Raw genomic sequence first — 18,339 nt, 5'->3', positions numbered from 1 at the left:
GTGTGAGTGTGTGCATGGGTGTGAGTGTGTGCATGGGTGTGAGTGTGTGCATGGGTGTGAGTGTGTGCATGGGTGTGAGTGTGTGCATGGGTGTGGAGGCCCAAGGTTGATGCTTCCTGTCCTCACAATTATCCTCTATCTTTCTTCTTCCATTTTTTTATCTTGTGAGTGTGGGTGCAGAGGTTAGAGGACAGTCTGTGGGGATCAGCAGGTGCCGCCCTCTCCGTCTTCATCCTACCTTGGTCTTGCTGTGGCGCCGTGCCTGCTTTCTGTTCCACACGGTAGCAACCGCAGCTATCAGCTGGACCCCAAGATGGCCTGTCAAGGGGTTTAGCAAGTCTAAAATTTTTTGTCTGATGGTCTGGTGAAAAGAAAAGCAAGAGTTAACTAAAACAAAACAAAACAAAACAAAAAAAAAACCAAACCCAAAAAACAAAAACAAAAAAGTCTTCACAGAGTAGCATCAGGCCCGTACCTGAGGCACACTCAGCAACTCAGAATTACAGCAGTGTGCTTCACAGCACTACTGTGGGGACTGGGGCAGAGGAGGGGCTGAGTCTCCTCCCATGAGCTGGATGTGAGAGGGCAGAGGTAAGGCACGGTGAGCAGCCAGGATGGGGACACAGCTAGGTGAGTTGCTTGACAGAGCCTTGAGATGGTAAATATTACTGAGAGGTGATTAAACCTGACCACCGGTGTTTGTGTGTACACCTATGTGAGTATACCTCTGTGAGTGTACCTGTGTGTGTATATATAGCTCTGTGTATGCACTCGTGTGTGTATATCACTATGTGTGCCTGCCTGTGTATGCCTGTGTGTATATATCTCTGTGTGTGCACCTGCATATGTATGTATACCTGTCTGTGTAACTGTGTGTGAGTATGTATACTTGTGTGTGCACCTGTGTGAGTGTGCATACTTGTATGTGTACCACTGTGTAAACCTGTCTGTGTACCTGTGTGCGTATGTGTGCACGCCTCTGTGTGCATGTGTACCGATGTATGCGCCTGTCTGTGTGTGTCCTTCTGCAGCACAGGAGCTGGAGTCCAGGGTCTGGAGCATGCTGGAGCATGCCTGGCCAGTGCTTTCCCACTGAACTTCACTACCTACTCGTCAGTCCCACAGAAATCCCACAGTCTCGCTGTACCTACAGCAGCAGGGAGAGGGCTTAGAATCATTAGAAACGTTGATTTTTAAGTTCTAAAAGTATGCAGCACTTACCAAATTGTATTAGTTAAGCAATTCAGGATAAAGATGGAACCTGGCCCTAGCCATCTCTGTACTCTGCCTTTGGGTTTCCCACATTCCTGCAAGCAGCCGTTCTCTCTGCCCCAAACACTCTGCTCTGCTACAGCCCTCCCACCATGGTCTCAGACCTGCCACTGTGCCCAATACTGATGGCACCGCCCAGGCAGCATCCTGCAGCTGTGCACTACTGCCATGAGGACAGCGGCTTTGCCTGGCTGGCCCGAAAGAGCACAAGCAGGGCCTGGTGCCTGGCAGAGGCCATGAGCACCGTGTCCTCACACTCAGGCTCCACAGTAGACGAAAAACATTGTCCTTTATCGAAATCGCTTCATCTGCGCACGAGGCAGGAGAGCTTAATAATAAAACTGAGGCCCAGACAGAATGAGTAGTGCAAAGGATTTTCGGGACCTGTTTAGAGCAGCTTTCTTTCCATAAGCAGTGTGAGCTTGCATGGCTGTCCCTTTACACACACCTATTGGGTTCAATCTTCCTGCAGAGACCTGAGTATCTACTCACTAATGACAGAGCCAAGAAATGATGGCCCAGAGTTGGTTTAAGACAGTCTCACTATGTAGCCTGGAACTCACTCTGTAGACCAGGCTAAGCTTAATCTCATAGAGATCCATCTGCCTCTACCTCCCGAGTGCTGAGACTAACCATGTGTGCTACCACGCCCAGCTTATTCATTTTTTTAAGAATTCAGTAACTCCAATTTTTATTTATAATTTATGAGAGAGATGTGAGGTGTGTGTGTGTGTGTGTACAGATGATTTACCCACTGAGCTGTCACACCCCTGCACCCCACCCTCCCTCCCCGCCAGGAGCTTAACTGGGGTTACCTACAGGAACAAGGGCAACTCAGACCACAGGGGGAAAATCTCCTCCGGGAGGGTGGAGCTCCACATGCTCTCGGTCTCTGTACACGTTCCCTCCCCCACCCAAAGGCAGGAGTCAGAGTCTTGTAGGACCAATCAGAGCTGCTGATTTCAAGACAGCAATGGCCATGAGGACAGCACTCTGTCTAGCATGTCTGGACCTGATGGGATGTTCTGGGTGTACTTGTCCATCACTGGTCAGTGTGAACTCAAAGCCGCGCCTGGCACCCAAGGCCACCCAACTCTTGCACTCGATAACTGTGAGCCACCATAAACAGTATCAGATTATTACAGACCAGCTCCTGTGCCTGCAGACTTCGGAGACAGAGATAAAAAACCAACAGACTCAATGTTTCGGGGGTATTTGCTTAATAAAGATAAAGAAGCTCTCACGTGCCCACCATAGCCCAGGCTTCAGAGACACCGCTGAGGGATGAGCCATGTTTAAGGGGAGAGTCCACAGACACTCATGTAAGGGCTAAGTCTAATCATCAGACTTTTATCAACAATGTGTTTCAAGAAAGCTGAAACCACTGCATTCCTCTGCTCTGTATAAACACACAGGTTTGCTGGTTTTTATGAGAAAGGGTCTCGTGTATCTCCAGATACCTCTCAAGATGTAGCTCAGGATGGCTACACCTGATCTTCCTGCTTTCACTTCTAACATGCTGAAAATGAAAATTATAGGCGTGGGCCATCACATTTATCCTTTTTTTTTTTTTTGGTTTTCTGAGACAGGGTTTCTCTGTGTAGCCCGGGCTGTCCTGGAACTCACTTTGTAGACCAGGCTGGCCTCGAACTCAGAGATCCGCCTGCCTCTGCCTCCCGAGTGCTGGGATTAAAGGTGTGCGGCATCACTGCCCAGCCCCATCATATTTATCTTAAGGGGAGATTTTTCCGTCTGGTTTGGACTGTGGGTCCCATTAAGCCTTTTTATTAATATTTGCATATATGTTTCCATATGTGCACCGCTTTCTTTGTTTACCGAGGCGAGGCCTGGCTATGTGGCCCTGGCTGGCCTGGAGCTCACTGTGCAGCTCCATCTGGCTTCCAACTTGCAGCAATGCTATTCTCTGAGCGCTGGAGTGCAGGCATGTGCCCCCAATCCTGGCTTACAGAGACCCGGGGAACGATGCAGCCAGAGAGAAAAGCAACAGGGTGAGGCTCAGCTAAGATTCCAGCACTCGGGAGGCTGCGCGGGTGCAGCTCACACACAAACCAACAGACCCAAGGAAGGCCTCACCTTGGTGGTTTTAAAGTAAACAGAGGATGATCCTTTGGTGGCTCCCAGGAGATCCACTGGTCTCTTCTGAGTCTCCTCCTTTCTGAGAACATTCCAGATAAGGGCCATGGTGTTCACTATTCGAGGCAGCTCTTCCAAAATGGCGTTCTTGGCATTTCTCAGGTTGATGGGATCGCTTACGGCAGCGGTCTGAAAGTTCAAATGGGCGCCTGAGGCTCACTGCCCCAGCCAAGTCCCCTTTCCCCTGGGGATGCTGCTGCTGCTGGGATGTAGGGTAGATCACCACCCATGAGGCAGCCTGGAAGTGACATCTGTCCCTGTATGTATCAACCCATTGCTTGAGACAGAGCTGATACAAAGCTTCACGTTATAAACTTTTTTGAGATAGGGACTCTCTATTATGTAGTTTTAGCTGTCCTAGAATTCGCTATGTAGACCAGGCTGGCCTCGAACTCACAGAGATCCACCTGCCTCTGCCTCTGGAGGACTAGGAGTGAAGGTGTGGCCACTATGCCCAGTTTAAATAAAGTTTTAAAAATCAATCAAAACAGTGGGTATACTTTAAGATTGTGTTTTGTTTTGTTTTTAAGAGAGGGTCTCATGTAGTTTAGACTGGTCTCAAAGTTGCTACTTAACTTAGCTAAAGAGGATCCTGAATTCTGATCCTCTTCCCTCCACCACAGGCATGCACCACTGGGCCCAGCTTTCGTCCTAAGACTTAGCTAGACACAGCAGAGCAGCCACCTCAGATTTCACAAGCGTCCCATCACGACATCAGGAGGTTAAAACAAACAAAATCACTTACACTAAGATGAGTGCAAGGTAAGGGATGGTTTAACGAGCAAGAAAGGTGTTTCTGTGCAAGCAGGAGGACATGTGTTCAAATCCCTAGCATCGGCTTAAAAAGTTGGGCAAAAGCCGGGTGTGGTGGCGCACGCCTTTAATCCCAGCACTCGGGAGGCAGAGGCAGGCGGATTTCTGAGTTCGAGGCCAGCCCGGTCTACANNGTGAGTTCCNGGACAGCCAGGGCTATACAGAGAAACCCTGTCTCGAAAAACCAAAAAAAAAAAAAAAAAAAAAAAAAAGTGTTATTAAAACAAAAAAAAAAAATCCAAAAAAAAAAAAAAAAAAAAAAAAAAAAAAAGTGGGGCATAGCTTTGTGTGTTTGTACCTTCAGTACTGGAGAGGAACAGGCAGATCCTGGGAGCTCACCAGCCAGCTGGCCAGACTAGCCAAAGCAGACAGATTCTGGCTCAGTTAGACCTCATTTTAGGGCAAAAAGTAGAGAACAATAGAGGAAGAATGGAAATCTTCCTCTGGTCTCCAGATGCATGTATACAGGCTTACGAATGTGCCTGTGTGTACAGCACACACAGACACACAGACACACACACACACACGCACACACACACACAGACACACACACACACACAGACACACACACACACACACACACACACACACACACACACACGAGTTAAGCAAGCCGAAAGTCAATCTGCTTTCTATCTTACTACTATTGCCAGCTGATGGATCAGTGAGCAAAGGCTGAAGGACTCACCGACTTTTGCTTCTTGTGTATACACACCTATGTTTGTGTATACATTTGAATATCTTGCATATATTTGCATATTGCACACATGTAGACCTCCTATATTTGTATTCTCATTTGCAGTTCACATATATTTGCATGACATTTGCATCACTCATGTATCATTATATACTTAACACAGTCGTCCAGGAAAGACAAAACAAACAATTTGCCTCAGATTCTAGGGGGGAGGGAAATGTACCTTTTTATGTTGGGTAGGCTGTTCCAAAAGACAAAAATGGCTAATGGTCGTAAGACCTTCCAGAAGAGTGAGCGGGTAATCGGGAGAAATGTTTTCCTTCTTTGAGGTTGTGCTGTGGAGAAGAAATGAGAAATTGTTAAATAAAATAATGGGGGGTGGGGGTGATGACCTGAGTTTGTCCCGGAACCAACTTAGAAGAAAAGAACAGCATCCCAGCTTGTCCTTGAAAACACACATTGCATACACACAATGGTAAGTATTAGAAGAATATTTAAAAAACAAGAAATTGGTTTTGAGAATTTGAAAGAATATAAGGCCATGAAGGTTGCAGTCTGACATGTAAACACAGAACACAGCGATCGACTCGCTGTGTTTGACTGACTGGGCTCCCGAAAGCACAGGCATTTTGGGTGCTGCTTTATGTTATAAAGTCGTCACTATTGAAAAACAGTTTTAGGTGTTTTAGAGCTACTCTAAAGCTGATTCTGGTTTTGTTTATTTCTATTTCGCAAAACTAACAGAGTTAACTAACTGGCTGGCACCTCTGAGAAGGCCTGGGTTGCTGTGTGGATTTATTTACACAGGGTATCAATTAGCACAGAGTTCAACCAGTATGTACTATGTATGTAAGGCCTTCCAGATGGACCCACGGGTTTATAAATGCTAGCAGGAGAGACATATGGGGTTAAAGCCAAAGGATGCGCCGGGCGTGGTGGCGCACGCCTTTAATCCCAGCACTCGGGAGGCAGAGGCAGGCGGATTTCTGAGTTCGAGGCCAGCCTGGTCTACAAAGTGAGTGCCAGGACAGCCAGGACTACACAGAGAAACCCTGTCTCGAAAAACCAAAAAAAAAAAAAAAAAAAAAAAAAAAAAAAAAAAAAAAAGCCAAAGGATGCAAACAGGTACACTCCTGCTGATGACAGTCCCCAGCCTTCTGAGGGGGGTTGATTATCTTTCAATTGCCTTGGCAACAGAGACATTTATTACAAAATCTGCCAATAAGAGCATCAAGTTCCAGCATACCTGATGGTGAACTTGACAGATTCACTTTCATACTGCTTGACCAGATCGTCCAAATTTTTGCAAATCTGGATAACAAAGGGTGTCACTGTCCAGCCCAGAGACTTTCCAAAGTATGGCAAGGAATGCGTAACCAGGCTCACCCAGGCGGGGTGCATGCCGTAGCCATAGGCGGGCTGCAGCCCTCTCACCACAGCTGAGACCAGAAGGCCCTGGGAGGTGAGGGGGTGGGGCTGCACGTACTGCATGGCACCGATGGCCTGCTGGAAGTTGAGAGCCCTCTGCCACTCTCGGGATAGGGCCGGCTGCGTCTCTGCCTCCTCCTGGCCCTGGCCCAGGTGGTGCTCCAGGACGATGAGGGCCTGCAGCAGCTTGAGCAGCTCAATCTGCAGTGGGTGCTCGCTCCAGATCTGGTCCTGCCCCAGATTGATGAGGCTCTCCTCAAAGAGGCTGTCCTCCACGAGGAGCCTGCCGCCCCGGTTGGCAGTGGCCAGGCCATAGCGCTTCTGGCTGGTGTACATGGATGCGGACAGCGAGAGCAGGACGAACTCCTGGACCTTGCATCTCTGCAGCAGGCTGTGGATGAACTCCGTGTTCTTCCCTTCCGCCGACTTGGCCATGGAGACCAGCTGTGCTGTTATCCTAATGAGGACCTCCACGCTCTTGACCTGCACGTCGCGGTTGCCAAGGATGTCCCTGTGGCAGACCTTCAGGTAGCAGGGGTAGTAGGACCGGAGGAAGCTCAGGCAGAGGTAGGTAAGAAGTTCAATGAGCAGGGAGTGGGGGCAGACATTGGGGGCCTGGGTCTGCAGCTTGCCATAAAAGCTCTGGCCAATGAGGGCCTCCTGGTGTCGTGCCAGGAGGTTGGAGATGAGGTTGAGATGTGCAGTGGAGCTGGTGTCTATGCCTGTCCTGGACACAGCCTCAATGAACTCCTTGGGGTTGGTCTTAAGCACGGCCTCCAGCACGGAGAAGGCATAGAGGACCCTCTGGGAGTCGTAGGGCTGCAGGTAAAGCAAGATGTGTTTGAACAAGGCCTCGACTGTCTCCTGCTTCTCCCTCTGTTGCTTCAACAGCCTCGATGTGGTGATGGCTTGGAGTTCCACGTCAGCCTCCTCGTCACTGGAAAACGACTCGGAAGCTTGCGTCTTGTCTGAGTCTGCTCGCACCAGGCTTAACCTGGCATTGGACCTGGGGCTTTCTGGCTGGAAGGCTGCCAGCAAGGCTGCTCGCTTGGAGTATGCCCTGCCCCCGATGGGGATCGGAGCACAGCAGTTCTCCTCGTGGCTCAGGTCCTGCAGGTCGTGGGAGGGAGATGAGAAAGTGGATGTGTTCTCACTGTCAGTGTGGCCAGAGCTCGTGTCTGCAGACTCTGTGTGCTCACTGCTATCCCCGCCACCAGAGGTCATCCTGTCTGGAAGGTCCACGTAGTAGGGCAGGTCTTCCTCGCTCAGATCACTTCTTGGTGGGCATTTCTCTGGTTCCTTCTCTACTTCAGCCCAGATGGCTTCTCGATCCACGGTGGTGAACTGTCCTCGAGGCAGGCGCTCCTCAGGGGCACCCTCCTGCGGCTCAGATTCACCACACGCCTCTTTGCACGTGGGCTTCTTCCTGTTAAACCAACGGTGTAAATCCTCTGGAAATCACAAAATGACAAAGGACTTTAAACCAGAATTGCTAGAGATGACAAATTAGCTCTGAGGTGATCGTTGGCTTAAAGGAGACAATGCCCACTGGAACTGTATCAAGTCATGGGCAAAACAGAGACAGAGCATTGTAAATTTGTCCTTTAGCTGGAAGAGGTATCTCAGTTGGGAGAGTGTCGAGTTAGAGTGCAGAGGGCCCTGGGTTTGATCCCCAGCACCGCGCTAGCTTGGGGTGGTGCCCTGGGCACCGGCTCTTAGCAATATCCAGGGCCCTGGGTTTGATCCCCAGCACNGCGCTAGCTTGGGGTGGTGCCCTGGGCACCCGGCTCTTAGCAATATCCAGGGAGTGTGAGCACTAGTTACATTTTGGAAAAATATAAGTGATCTTTTCCCTAGGAATTCCCTCTTTGGAAATGTATTCCACAGACACATCAGCAGCTTTCAAAGCTGTGAGGATGGGGCACGCGCTAGGACAGTATGTAGAGAAAATGGAGAGTGTGCCCCAGAGCCACAGAAAGGTTGCAGGGATGGTGCGGGGCATGCCTGCAACTGACAGGCCGCTGGGCTGTAAGGCACGTGCCAATGCCCATGACTATGAGGTCTGTACAGGAGAAGTGAGGGGGAGCGTCCAGATACACAACACTGTACACAAGGAGCCCACGGGAGAAAGTGTCCAGCTCACACAGCATCTGCCACCCAGCAGCAGTGCCCAGCTCGTCCGCTGACACTGTCAGGGCATCTCCGTGTAACACCTGTACTTCTGAATTTTTGGGAGGATTTTTTCTTTTCTTTTCTTTCTTTCTTTTTTTCTGCACATGTATGTGTGCATTCATGGTGTTTCTGTATGTGTTTATGCACTGTATGCTCAGATGTATGGGTACATGTGTGTGCATGTGAGGAGGCCTGAGGCTGGTGTCTCAGCTCAGCACTCTCAGATATGGCTAGTCTCCCTAGAAAGCTTGCTCCAGGGACTGTCTTCTCAGTGCTGTCACCCAGTTGGCATTCCCGTGCCAGCTTGATTCACTTTTGTTATAATTTTAAACAGGAACTTGCTAAATAGTTCAAACAGTCTCAAGTTGATGCTCCTCCTGTCCAAGCCTACCGAGTGCTGGAATTACAGGTGTGAGCTCCTATGCCTAGCCACTACCTAAAATTTAAAACAGACACAGTAACACTTCTGCAATAAGAAAATATACAGCACTTTTAAATACCAACTCTCTTTTAAATTTGATTTACATTGGTGTTTTCCTCCATGTATGTCTGTGTGAGGATATCAGATCCCGTGGAACTGGAATTACAGATAGTTTCGAACTGCCATGTGGGTGTTGGAACTTAAACCTGGGTCCTTTAGAAGGGCAACCGGTGCTCTCAACTCGAGCCATCTCTCCAGCCCATAAATTCTCTTTTTAAGAGAGGTGAAAATCCAAAGATTTTGATACTGTGAAAAATCTTGGTGAAGTAGCTTTCAATATGCAGGGTGAAGAGAGGAAGGAACAGTGGAAACCAGAGACAGACAGCCTGAGCCAGAGACAGACAGCCTGAAAGCCAGAGACAGCCTGCAAGCCAGGGACAGACAGCCTGAAAGCCAGAAACAGCCTGTAAGCCAGAGACAGACAGCCTGAAAGCCAGAAACAGCCTGTAAGCCAGAGACAGACAGCCTGAGCCAGAGACAGACAGCCTGAAAGCCAGAGACAGACAGCCTGAGCCAGAGACAGACAGCCTGCAAGCCAGGGACAGACAGCCTGAAAGCCAGAGACAGCCTGCAAGCCAGGGACAGACAGCCTGAAAGCCAGAATTGGACAGCCTGTGAGCGCACAGTCCATAGCAGCACAGACATGGCAGAGCAGGCGGCACCTTCCTTTCTTCATTCTCTTGTACTGCCAGGGAACAGCGACACTGGCACCAGGAAGGAAACAGGAAGTAATGAGGCAGTGGGGAAACAGAAACCGAAGAACCACACAGTGGGGCTTTTCTTTTTTTCTTTTTTTTTTTTTTTAAGGGAGAAAGAGGAGGGGCGAGAGCTGGCTGGCAGGACAGCTTGCTTGCCACAAAGCCTGATGGCTCGAGTTCTATCCTTGGCACCTGTACAGTGAGAGAGGAAAGCCTTCTGCCAGGTGCCATGGCACGCATGTGCCCATACAGTATGTGTGTGTGGGGGCACACATCTGCACAGGTGCCATGGCACGCATGTGCCCATACAGTGTGTGTGTGTGTGGGGGGGGGGCACACATCTGCACAGGTGCCATGGCACGCATGTGCCCATACAGTATGTGTGTGTGTGGGGGGCACACATCTGCACAGGTGCCATGGCACGCATGTGCCCATACAGTATGTGTGTGTGTGGGGGCACACATCTGCACAGGTGCCATGGCACGCATGTGCCCATACAGTATGTGTGTGTGTGGGGGCACACATCTGCACAGGTGTCATGGCACACATGTGCCCATACAGTGTGTGTGTGTGTGGGGGCACACATCTATTCTCACACACATACAAATAAAACAAAAGACAAAAGAAATACTAAAGTATAGAGCTGCCATGCAGAGCATAATGAAGGTGTGTAGTGTGTAGTTCTCCAATCATCCCTTTTCTAGGCTGTGGAATAAATTCAGTCTCCTGGAGAAGGTAGCCCGCTCCCCCTCCCCACCCCTCCCCGCCCAGGTTTGGGATGAGCCTTGCACAAAGGAGACTGTTTCCTTTCCCTCCACCCACCTCAGGGTGGCACTGTTGCTCTCTGTAAGACTAGGACAAACATAAGGGACACCTGACCAGATGCCATAGGAATCTGACATTTTTAGTAACCGGAAACTGTCCCAGACTAGGGGTACAAATCTATGCAGAGGGGCTTCGGGGACCTCCATTAACAATGGTGCTTACACCCGGCACCACCCCTCTGCTAGGCAAGGGGCACTGGCGAGGGGGTTCTACTGTGCACTAGAGACACACATGGATTGTTTTCTCCTGTGAAACAATAGAGCATCCCTGTGCTTATTAAAATGTGGGCTACTAACCTGAAAGAGTGTAGATAACAAGCTCCCATCTTGACAGGATGCAGTGTGGTTTTTTAAATGTGCATTTATACCATGGGTGGTTAAACAAACCACTCACATAACTCTCCTTGCCATCTCTTTTATAGTGACAACATTTAGAATTTACTCCCACAGAGGTGAAGCAAGAACAGAGGTGGCTGCAGAGGCTGGGTGAGGAAGGCAAGGGGACATGCTGGTCAGAGGGTATGGAGACTCTTACCTAAGAGGGTGAGTTTTTAGTGTCCTGTTGCACAGCAAGGTTACCACAGCTAATAATAATATATATTGCATGATTCAAATATTTCCTCTCAGTAACAAAGCCATGGCTTTTCAGTGAAAACAGCAACCCACACCCACTGGTCCAAAGTGCTAATTCCTGTGGTACTTAAAACGTGAAAGTCCCCATCAGTTTCCAAGGCACAGTCACTCGTGTGAGCGGTGAGCACCCACAGCAGTGGGGTGCAGCACCTGTTGCCTCCCCCCCCCCCCAGGACTGTGAGGCTGCTCACCGGCTGAGTTCTCCTGCTTGAGACACTGGATGGACGTCCTCTGGGTTTTGGGCTGGAGCAACAGCAGGAGCATGGGTTCGAGGATGCGGGCCACATCCCCGAGGGAGAGCGCTCGCACCAGCCAGCCCTGGGCTGCTGCACTGATAGCACCGTCTGTGCAAGCCAGGCTATCCAGGACGACAAACAAGGACCTGTGGGGAGAGATGCCACCGAGTCCCCACTCTGCCACTCCTGCATGGCAGGCACCACGGCCTGCAGTGAGCTCCTGTGGTTGAACCAGATACCCCAGGGAGCTTCATCATACTGGCCTTACATACCAAGTGAGGGACAGGCTGTATGCCTGGCTTCGTGGCTGTGCCTTTAGAGACTCAGTGGGCACAGGGCAAGGACAAAGTGGAGTCTAATTCACCAAAGAACACATCTTATGTACACCGGTGCTGATGCAGCAAGTGAAACGGAGCATGGGTGGCCTGATGAGGTCTGGGCCAGGCTCATCCCCCTGGGTGTCCTCTCATCTGGGCAAACTGCAAAGCCTCACAGGGCTTCTGAGAAGGGTGGGCTCCCTCAGCCCCACCACACTGAAGCCCCCATAAGAATCTCACACCGGGCTACGTGAAGTAGGAGGACTGTGGGTACCCTGTCCTCTGCAGCATGGACTCCCACGTATGATCCTGCTGGCAGCTTTGCTGCTTCTCCCTCTGAAGCCTAATGCATGTCTAGGGGTCTCTGCAGTGCCCCCTTGGCCGAGGGTAGTGGGTCACAATGAAGAACTGCCTTACCTGTCAAAGGAGCGATTGTGGGACGTCACACGACTACCTTGGATTTCTCGTGTCAGGTGCCAGATCACAGAAAATCTAAACAGAGCTTCCAACCTTGTTCCCTGGATGAAGAAACAAACGGAGGGACTTGGTTTCACCCTAATGCTGTGGGAGTCACCATAAGGCGTCTCTCTCTCTCTCTCTCTCTCTCTCTCTCTCTCTCTCTCTCTTTGGTACTAGTGTTGAGCCCTTGAACATGCCTAGCAGCTGCTCCACCCCACCCTCCCACCCTCTTTTAACCTTGTTTGCTTGCTTTATTTATTTATCTATAAATAATTCTGACACAAGGTCTCACCAAGTTGTGCAGGCTGGTCTCGAACCTGGAATTCTCCTGCCCCAGCCTCCCATGAAGAAATCATACCCCCGTCACAGCAGGCTCAGTGCCAAGTGTCATTTAAATGATGAGTGCAGGACCAGAGAAATGGTTTGGGGGTAAAAAGTGCTCACGGCCAAGCCCGGTGGCATGAGTTCAATCTCGGGAATCCACAAGGGTAGGAGAAAACTGACTCCTCCAAGTTGTCCTTTGACCTCTATACAAGTGCTAGGACAGACACACACACACACACACTCACACACATTCATAAATGTAAAAATATATGAATAACAAAAGCAGCCTCGGCCAGAAGAGAAAGTGCTGTCTCCTCTCACTTCCCTGTTCTCTCTGCACAGCCACAGCTGCCCTGGAACTCACAGAGATGCTTCTGCCTGCCAAGTGCTGGGATTAAAGGTGTGTACTCCCTCTCCTGGCTTTAGATGTGCGCTTAGTGAAGTATGTGTTTAAGATTTGCCACCCAGGGCTGGAGATGGGGAGGACGCAGGTTCACTTCCTAGCACCTACGTGGTGCCCATGACCATCTGCAACTCCTTTTCAGAGGAGCCAGGGCCTACTCTGGCCTCCATGGACACAAGGCACGCGCACATGTGCGCACACACTCACACACAGAGTATACATATATACACGCATACAAGCAAAACATACACATAAAATAAAAATAAATCTTTTTTAAAAGGACCTGGTGTTAGTCTGTGTCCAGAATCACATTGAAGTGCTGTGGTCCAAGGAAAACACAGAACACAGTTTCTTCATGTCCCCTCAAAGTATCAGGCCCATGGCCTTAAAGAACAAGGACAATCAACTGCAGGAAACTCTCAGGAGACAAGAACTCTCTGCAAGTAGGAATCCTTACGAACAGCTCCAGAGGTTTGCATATCCTGACTTTCAGGGAATCAGGTCAGAATTCTATGGTGAGCCTCAACTTGGACAGAACTGCACTATCAGGACCCCAAAAGCAATGGCTCGAGCTCCCAGGAATCTGCCAGCCTGCTTTCAGATCACCTGTGCTCATCGGGACATCTACTGAGCCCAGCAGAGACTTAGCTTCAGTGGGAACAACCTGCCTTGGGCAGGTAAAGTGGGACAGACTCAGCAGCCCGCTGGCCATAGCAGAGGATACAGATGCAAGCAAGGCTCACCTTGTCGGGGTCCAGGAGGGCGTGGCAGATGATATCCTCACAGATGTTGGCAGTCGGGGCCAGGCAGTGCAGGCGGTAGAACAGCTCTACACAGGTGATGTGATGTTCTCGGGTCTCCTTGTTCAGCTGGTTCCAGAGCACACGAGCCACCCTCTGCAGGGAAAAGGCAGTGGAGACCACGCAAGCACGGAAACACCTGTGCCTTTTCCCCTTCATGTGAGCCTGTCCTAGTGACTGGCTTCTATTCACATTTACTACATGGGACCCATCATCACGTCACAAGACACAGCTGGGACAAAGGAAAAGCCCACCAGGAGTTGCTCGGTCAAGACCTTAACTGTCCCATTGCCGGGGTACAGCACAGTGCTGGGCCCCAACTGTCCTGCCAGAGCCTGCTTATAGGGTAAAAGCTACATGCTGAGAGAGACCAGAAGCTACTTCCCCGGCCTGCTGAGAGGCACAGACAGTGAGGAGCTGGGATTGGAGACAGACCAGCCGGTCCCAGGTCCCTCCAACCCCCAAATGACACTGGACACGCTCAACCCCTTTGCCAGTCAGCAATTCTAGTCTGAGGAAACGGCCATGAACCACACACACATTCCCTGGGGGAAATACCTGATAGAAGTCTGTTTTCTCGGCAATGACTTTCAGTATCCCAGGAGCAATGGGAGGGACTGTCACCATCTGTAACTTGCCAAAAAACGGGTTGTTCCCAGAGGTTTTGTAGCGCTTCATCTTGTCTTCGATGACAAGAGCGAGGGACTGGGAGTGGTTTATCACTTCCAGCAGTGTGGCGATGGCTATGTTCTGGAGGGAGCAGTCACTCACACAGCAGCAAATTGTCATGAGGGATTTCAGCCATGGTGGAAAACTGCAATCGCTGGCTCCTAAAAGGACGCCAGCCAGAGGAGAGAGGGGAGCAGGTGGGCGTGGCTCTGTGAGCTTGAGACCAGCCCCATCTACACAGAAACTAGTTGCCAAGTCAGACACAGTTGACACAGGAGTCAGAAGCAGACACAACAGTCACTGATGCAGAACAGAAGGAAATGGGCTGGCCTGCACAGAGCCCCTAACCAAAGGCTTGGTGCCCAACATGCTTCTGATTCCAGGGTTTTCAGGTTTGGGGGTGTCTGCAGAGTTATTGGGTGATCGTCCCTAATCTAAAATGACCCAAAACCATGTACCTGTGTCAAAAGGTTTGAATTTCTGATCATTTGGACCAAGAGGGTTTTCCCTGCCCCCTTCTGGGTGGACATGACTGTGTAATTGAACATCAAGCCTGTCACAGAATTCCCAGTGGACTGAGCACGCACTGGGAGAACCTCCCTCTTACCTGGAGCCTGGAAGAGCGTCTCACATAGCTGCTCAGTCTCCTCCTCAGACAGATACACAGGGAAGGTGGCACAGTCCAGCAGCAGGTGGCAGGCGGCAGCCAAGGCCTCCCTGCAGTCTTCCTTGGAGCCTACCAACTCAACCACCACCTGGTCAACACCCCATTCGGTTGCTGCCTTCCTGTGTGGGCTGCTGGGCATAGACGACAGTGACTCTGAGCTTCTTGTCTTAAAGGGAGACCCTCGAACCGTGAACAAGTCCGAAAGCATCTGTTTAAACTGGGGCACGGTGATGGGCTTAGGGTCCCAGGAGCTCTTCCTGCCAGGGTGCTCGGCACTCTGTGTCTGGCCCTTGTTGCTCTTCCCTGGGGGCTCCTCAGGCTTGTTTTCTTCCCCAGATACAGTCAGCGACGACGCTGCAAAGATGTTCTTGCTGGCAAAGTTTGCAATGAGCTCCTGGATGCAAAGGAATGTCGCCTGCATGGTCCCGTCTTTCTTCCAGATGTCGTCTCTTTCCGCAGACACCAGAGGCACCCTGAGGTGCTCAGAGAGCTCTGGTGACGAGGCGCTGAGCCCAATCCCACTGTCTTCAGACTTCAGTGGGGGAAAGGAAGGCTCCTCATCACCCACAACCACGGCCTCTGTTTCCACAGTGATGCCACTGTTTCTTCCTTTTACTGGACTCTGAAAGACAAGGAACGCCCCATCTCTCATCCCGCAGGCTCCTCCGCTGTGCAGGAACCGTGCTGATGACAGTAACCACCGTAATTTGGTTGTTTCTCTAGATTCTTGCCTTCCCTGCCCTATTGACCCCCCCCAGCGATAGCCATCCTGGAAAGACACTTAGGGATCATTTGACACATGGATTCACTGGTCACAACTAGTGGTGGCCAACTGCAGACTAAAACCAGGAATTTATGCAGCCATATCCTTTGAATCTCAGCACTTGGGAGGCAGAGGTAGGCAGATCTCTGTGAGTTTGAGGCCAGCTTGGTCTACAGAGTGAGTTCCAGGACAACCAGGACTGCACAGAGAAACCCTGTCTCGAAAAACCAACCAATCAACCACTAAACCCAGGAGCTTTCCCATCTCCTTCCCATCTTCTCTCCAGTGAGAACCAGAAGATGACACTGCGCATGTGGCCTGACCTCTCCTCAGACCTCCACATGCCACTGTTTATCTGTCTGTTTACAGCGCTAACAACTCGCCCCTAGGGAGCAGTCTGCCTCAATGCTCCCCTTGAGCCTCAAACACTAAGTGTTCATCTGGCGTGGCAGCACCTCTCACCATTTCAAGGATGTACTCATGGCCCTTCGGTTGCAGCCCACGGACCAAACTGTATCCTTTGGAGACAATGGCACCCTGACTGCAAACCTTCTTGACCTTGGTCATGGGAAATGGTTACAGTACAAGTCCACACACACAGGGAGGTGCACAGAAATCACAAACTAGATACTGCGATAGCAAACAGACAAGGATGCACCTGTGCACAGTCAGAGAAAAACAGATAGAGTGACAGACAGAGTGACGGAGTGACAGACAGAGAGACAGAGTGGCAGACAGAGTGACAGACAGAGTGACAGACAGAGTGACAGAGTGATAGACAGAGTGATAGACAGAGTGACAGACAGAGTGACAGACAGAGTGACAGACAGAGTGGCAGACAGAGTGACAGACAGTGTGGCTTGTGATGCATGCGCTGCCCAGGTGGGCGTTCAAACCCTAACCTCCGCAGCCTGTAGTGGGCCTTATCTGAGGAAAGGCTGTTAATGGCTGGTAACTGGGAGCATCTGGGTGGCCTAAATCCAAAAAGGCTGTGTCTTCATAAAAAGAGGGGAACTTAGGCACAGACTGCACACACAGAACACCATGCACATGTAAATGCAGAGGTGGGGCAGAGGCCATACAATTGTGACAAGCCTGAAGTACCACAGATGGCCAGCAGACCCAGGAGAAGCTTGTGAAGGGTCACACAGCATTGAGGGAAAAGAGCTCTGAGCTTCAAACTGAGAAGCCAGATTTCTGTTCCTGAAGCTGCCCTGCCAATGGAGGGCACACTCTGACTTGCTTGTTAAGTGAGTCAAACCCCATGCATACACACTCACGATGGAAGGGCTGCTGTAGTCATTAGCATGTGTAGCCACTCGTGGAGTCTATGCTACCCCGGAGAGGGTGAGATGAAGATCATCTGCACTAAACCTTCAACATCCTCCACTCAGTGGCTGCACATCTTCTCGTCCACAATGATCTCTGTGCCGATTGCCTCCCACTCCTCGGAGGCACCGACCATGCCTGCATCCTGAAGCACATACCGAGTTCCCGCTGCTGGGCTCCAGATCTAGGTAGGAGGGCGGCATCTGGACTTTGCTAAGCACCTTGAAACATGTCTTCAAGGCGTGTGTGAGCTCAGGTAAGCTCAGGGCCTCCACCTCCTCGGCAAGAGGCTGCAGCAGGCAGCCAAGCACCTGTGGGAGGTACTGAGTCTGCACCTCGGAGTAGAGTTCCTGGAACACAGAAGTAGCAGTTACCCACCGTGGAGAAGTAAGCACCTCAGACTGTCTGGGACTCAGTTTCACACTAACCCCAAGCCAAGGATGTGCCCTCTCCTTCTGCTGAGTTTATCTCCTGGATAAAATACCAACGCTGCCACATGCAGTCTACATTAAGTGTGTCCACTGTCACCTCTAAAACTGCAACTCCAGTTCACAGACTGGTGTCCACACTTTAGCTTAGCCAGGCCCAGAAATGAATCCTTTTAATTAAAATAGAAAAATGAGCCAGCCCAAACCAAACCAAACCAAATCAAACCAAACCAAACCAAACCAGAACAGAACAGAACAGAAAACCAAACCAGCAAGAATGCAAGAAGCCTGGGATTGCAGCTCAGAGGTAGAAGACCACCGTGAAAAAGAACTGTGACTATCCATCTACACCACACCACACGGACCCAGACACAGTCCTGTGTGTGTGCAGTCACTTGCCCATACACACAGGATGAACAGAACAGGCTGAAAAGACCGAAGAGAGCTGAGGGGGAAACCGAGAGTAGGCATCCAGTGCACCTACCAAGGGAATTACATCCAGGAGGAACACCAGGAGGGTGCAGAGCTCCGAGACGGTGGGGGGAGGGCTGATGGCTTCTCCAATGGTCTGCTTCACTGGTCTGTGTTAAGCACAGGAGACAGAGTTAACCCTTCCACAGTCACTGAAAACTTTGTCCTCCCCCACCCCTTTTTATTCAAGACAGGGTTTCTTTGTGTGGCTCTGTTGTCCTGTAACTCACTCTGTAGCCCAGGCTGTCCTGGAACTCACTCTGTAGCCCAGGCTGTCCTGGAACTCACTCTGTAGCCCAGG

The 18,339-nt window shown here is 50.6% G+C and overlaps 1 protein-coding gene across 1 annotated transcript in view; it reads right to left on the bottom strand.

The window, feature by feature from the left end:
- The window catches only part of Dop1b (DOP1 leucine zipper like protein B), a 283,094-nt gene that overhangs the window by 217,095 nt on the left and 47,660 nt on the right, over nucleotides 1-18,339 (bottom strand). The window contains exons 12-22 of the mRNA XM_029470323.1: nucleotides 18,052-18,148; nucleotides 17,298-17,489; nucleotides 14,988-15,669; nucleotides 14,270-14,541; nucleotides 13,655-13,807; nucleotides 12,143-12,243; nucleotides 11,364-11,554; nucleotides 6,183-7,815; nucleotides 5,160-5,271; nucleotides 3,367-3,555; nucleotides 239-361 (exon numbers count right to left, since the gene is read on the bottom strand). Of these exons, the coding sequence (XP_029326183.1) occupies nucleotides 239-361; nucleotides 3,367-3,555; nucleotides 5,160-5,271; nucleotides 6,183-7,815; nucleotides 11,364-11,554; nucleotides 12,143-12,243; nucleotides 13,655-13,807; nucleotides 14,270-14,541; nucleotides 14,988-15,669; nucleotides 17,298-17,489; nucleotides 18,052-18,148 (3,745 nt within the window). The remainder of the gene's footprint in view (nucleotides 1-238; nucleotides 362-3,366; nucleotides 3,556-5,159; nucleotides 5,272-6,182; nucleotides 7,816-11,363; nucleotides 11,555-12,142; nucleotides 12,244-13,654; nucleotides 13,808-14,269; nucleotides 14,542-14,987; nucleotides 15,670-17,297; nucleotides 17,490-18,051; nucleotides 18,149-18,339) is intronic.

This window comes from Mus caroli, chromosome 16 (assembly GCF_900094665.2).
Source record: "Mus caroli chromosome 16, CAROLI_EIJ_v1.1, whole genome shotgun sequence".
Taxonomy (NCBI): Eukaryota; Metazoa; Chordata; class Mammalia; order Rodentia; family Muridae; genus Mus; species Mus caroli.
Note: the sequence above shows the minus strand (reverse complement) of the source record. Positions and strands in the feature narration are given on the sequence as shown.